This window comes from Ruditapes philippinarum, unplaced genomic scaffold (assembly GCF_026571515.1).
Source record: "Ruditapes philippinarum isolate M1 unplaced genomic scaffold, ASM2657151v2 ctg21777_1_1_1_1, whole genome shotgun sequence".
Taxonomy (NCBI): Eukaryota; Metazoa; Mollusca; class Bivalvia; order Venerida; family Veneridae; genus Ruditapes; species Ruditapes philippinarum.
Window position 1 is genome coordinate 1 of NW_026856330.1, and position 4,410 is coordinate 4,410.

Here is a 4,410-nt window from a genome sequence, read left to right on the forward strand (position 1 = left end):
AAATTATCGCCAAGTCATATTGTTTTGCAAGTCGTTCAAATACATCGGCGCACAAGTGTATCATCGTGAAAAATGTAGAAAACTATCTCACATTTGAGTTGTAATATAATGACCAATACCAACAGACACCAAAATGTTCCATTTTTCATATGATCTACCGAAAAATGCATTGTTATTTACACAATGCGTTAGGATTTATAGATGTGGTGCTACTTAAAAAAATCAAAATGTCAAATTAGTTACATATATTCGGGCAAACGATTATGTAAATCGAATCGATAAAACAAATTCTAACTCAATTTTAACTCGTTATGCTGGAGAAACCCCCTGAATGTGCATGCATACGGATCATTAAACTCGTGTATATTTTATGAAACATTTCATTGTAAATTTATGTACTTTCATGTCAATAAGATTAATCCCCTTCCGCAGTGAATATGAATGTGTACTGCTTGACATTTTACCAACCACGACCTTGATGTTATGCCATGCTTATCATAAGCATATAGTCTCATGATGGTAATTATTTGTTTCATGCTATTCAAAATCTTCTATAAAGTAAAAATCGTTATGGAGAACATATAACCTTGACCTTGGGGGTAGCAACCTGTATGTTGTGATCTGCAGTTTATGTCATGGTGGTGATCATTTGTGCCAAGTAATTTTAAGACCTTTGAATTGTCAATAAGTTGAGAGCGGACATGAAAAATAAATGTATCTACATTGGACCTTTGGGTGTGACCCTGACCTTCAGAGTTGTGACTTGATATTGTGATCTTCCAATGACGTCATAATGGTGATCATTTCTGCCAAGTTATCTTAATAACAATGCAGCGGTTTAAATGATATGGACAGACACGAACTGCAGACTTTTTAACATTTGACCTGTAAGTGTGACCTTGACCTTGTGTGTAGCAATTCAATTATTGCGCTCTGCACGTCTTCCATAATGGTGGTCACTCGTGCCAAGTTATTTTAAACATGTTTTCAGTGGTTTAAAAGTTATGGAGCGGTCACGAAATTATGAAATGAGGACATATTAACGTTCGACCTTGAAGTGTGACCTTGACCTTGGGGTAGCAACACATTTTTGAGCTCTTCACATTGGCCCATTATAGTGATTACTTGTGCCAAGTTATTTAAAAATTCAGCGGTTTAAAAGTTATGGAGCGGACACGAATTTTAAGTACTCAACGTTACATCGTATAGTTGAGTACTATTGTCCTTACGGACATTGCATAACAAAACCGGTTTGTCACGGTTCGTGAATAAGAGTTTATGTTTGGCGGGTATTGATTGTTAAAATCAGTTCTAGCGAGATTTTCTACGTGGCAACATCGTGCACGAAACCAATACACTCCACTATGGATGAACATCACATTGAAAATATTCAAGAGATTGTCGACGAACGTTTAAGACTGTCTCTTCAAGAGCATAAAACATCAATGCTGCGGGATATGGAGACATTTATGGAAAAGATAAGTTCTAAAAGTTCTCCAAATCAATTGAGTCAATTTTCTTATATTGTCTCTGGCGTTCCAAATTTCAAGAGAAAGTCGAACGAGGAACAATTTAACTACAATAGCAAAGTAAGCATGGCACTCGAAGAGGCCGAACAAGCCGCAGTGTCCGAGAGAACCGACGAGGCAAGGCAAAAAATTGCAGAAGGTCGGTAAAATCATTCACTTTGGTTCTTAATTTTTACAGTCGTTTAACAAAATATTTTTGTTGCAAGCTATGCATATTTTAGCAATATTGATTGATAGAAATACAGACGTTAACCATTTCTTTAAGCATCTCTAATGTTTGATGTATATACCGTTATTGTATTGTCAGTATTACGAAGACAAATATATTCGTAAAATTATTATTTTCTGTAACGGTTTTTTTGTCGTTATCATCATACATGATTAGATATTTGTATTTTATACAATCGTGCTTCATATCAATAGGCCATCTTCAGCGGCTATCTTATAGCCGTAATTTTCCCGTTGATACATTGTTATACTTATTTTCAGCGCAAGCCTTGGTGGCTCATAGGCAAAAGTTGATACGCTTGGCTGATTCTTCAGACCTAGGTTGGAGACTCGTTACAGAGTACGAAGCTAATCCACTTGCCGACGATTCAGACGACGAGCGTAGAATGTTAAAGGCTGAAACACGGGCGAGCAGAAAACTTAAAGCTGAAAAGCAAAAGAAGTCACGCAGCGCACACACGGCTCCTTACCGGAAGCCAAGCAGCACTTTTACGGGTCATTCCCAGATGTCAACGGCAACGTCAGTAGCACAGTCGACACCGCGCAGACCAGGGTTATGTTTCACTTGTGGGAAACCGGGGCACTGGAAAGGCTCGCCAGAATGTTCAGGCGCAGTTTCCAATAACAAGATAAGTTTTTTAAATGTTTTAAAATGTTTGCCAAAATCCAAGGCGGATACGATTAAAATGGATACAGGTACTGTATACAAGCTCAATAATGGTGTAGATAAGTCGGATTCTCCAGTAGGTAGATAAAAGGTACATTTGCCAATGTGGAAAAAAGCAACTGATAGCAGGTATATTTTAGACGTTATTGAACAAGGTTATAAGCTTCCTTTCAAAACTATTCCGGAAAATTCTCAGATAAAAAATAATAAGTCGGCAAGAGACAATCCTGTATTCGTAGAAAAAGAAATCGAATCATTAATCGAAAAGGGCATTGTGTCTAAGGTATATAGCAAACCTTACATTGTGAATCCTCTGACGGTCGCTTATAACAAAAAAGGCAAACCCCGTTTGGTTCTTGACTGTAGATATATAAATCCTTTTTTACATCAATTTAAAGTGAAATTTGAAGACATCAAGATAGCCGAAGCATTATTCGATCTCAATTCATTTCTTTTCACATACGATTTGAAGGGCGCATATCATCATGTCGATATTTTTCCAAATCATCGAACATACCTAGGTTTCAGTTATTCGATAAAGGGAGAGAACTCGTATTTTATCTATAATTCTCTCCCTTTCGGCATTAAGACAGCCGGTCATATATTTACAAAAGTATTGAGAGTCATAGTCACATTCCTTAGAAGAAACGGTTATAAAATCGTTATGTTTCTTGACGATGGTATCGGCGGAAGTAACGAATACGAGAAAGCCGTTTCTGCTAGCGCGTTTACTAAACAATCCTTATTAGATTTCGGATTTCTTCTAGCAGACGAAAAATGTCAGTGGGACCCTGTACAAAGAATCGAGTGGCTCGGTCACGTGTTAGACATGAAGTCAAATCATTTATATATCACGAGCGATAGAATTCGTAGGCTGGAAAAGGCTATTTCTTCTGCGCTTTTTCAAATTCAGATAACTCAAGATAATATTGTACCCGCCGTAAGGTTTCTAGCCAGCATAACTGGCCAAATAATTTCTCTGCAAACCATTTTAGGAAATAAGGTGCGCTTATTAACAAGACATTTATTTAATTGTATTAATTCACGAGCGAGCTGGAACGCTCCAGTAGTAGTAACAGACAACGCATTGTCTGAGTTACGGTTTTGGGCTAAAAACGCAGAAATTCTGAACAAAAACGGAAGATCATTCAAATATGATAACATTTATTTGTTCAATTTTTTGGCGGACGCGAGTGGGTCCGGTTATGGTGGGTATGTTGAGAACGTGGAAGCATTACATGATATATGTAAGAAAAACAACAAAATATATGTTGACTGTTCAGAGCCACCGGAAGTTGGTTATGATACAATGGCAGATTTTCATTCTGAGCATTTAGACACAAGGTATGATTCTGTAACCTCGAAAATACTATTTTCGAAAAGAAGTATATCCCCGGAAGTGGATTCAAGCTTATGTTTACCCCTGGAAGTGGGAAACGTGCCCAACAGAGAGGGCAATTTAATTTTTCGCACGGCGCAAAATTGTTCAAAACATAACAATGACGCTGTATTCTCTAGCATAGGATCAGATTATCAGGTAATCGGTACTTGGTCTGACATTGAGAAACAACGTAGCTCCACCTGGCGGGAAGCAGAGGCAATACATAGGGTTATGAAAACATACGGTAGTGTTTTGAAAAATTCACACGTCAAGGTGTATTCTGATAACAAAAATGTCAAATCAATTTTGCTAAACGGTAGTCGTAAAATCTCATGTGCACAATATTGCATTAGATTTAAATTCATTCTGCGAAGAAAAGAACATCGTTGTGTGTCCTGAATGGATTCCTAGACAGGAAAACGAAAAAAGCGATTTTCTAAGTAGATGTTTTGATTCAGATGATTGGACAATTAGAATGCAATATTTTAAGAATATAGATAAAAGGTGGGGTACGCATTCGATTGACAGATTCGCATCACATTTCAATAACCAATGTTTAAGGTTTAATTCTCGATGGTGGGTTCCCCGGACAGAGGCAGTAGATG

The 4,410-nt window shown here is 37.4% G+C and overlaps 1 protein-coding gene across 1 annotated transcript; it reads left to right on the forward strand.

Annotated features, from left to right (window-relative positions):
• Positions 1-1,449: 1,449 nt before the first annotated feature.
• LOC132746234 (uncharacterized) lies at positions 1,450-2,742 on the forward strand. Its single transcript, XM_060735313.1, has 2 exons — positions 1,450-1,668; positions 2,019-2,742. The coding sequence occupies exons 1-2, from the start codon at positions 1,458-1,460 to the stop codon at positions 2,510-2,512; spliced, it is 705 nt and encodes a 234-aa protein (XP_060591296.1). The 5' UTR covers positions 1,450-1,457; the 3' UTR covers positions 2,513-2,742.
• The last annotated feature ends 1,668 nt before the right edge of the window (positions 2,743-4,410 follow it).

Bases quoted from the DNA above. Each gene is read 5' to 3' on its own strand.
- LOC132746234 (XM_060735313.1), top strand. From the start codon at position 1,458: ATGGAGACATTTATGGAAAAGATAAGTTCTAAAAGTTCTCCAAATCAA. The intron at 1,669-2,018 runs GTCGGTAAAATC...ACTTATTTTCAG, and splicing joins AAGGCAAAAAATTGCAGAAG to CGCAAGCCTTGGTGGCTCAT.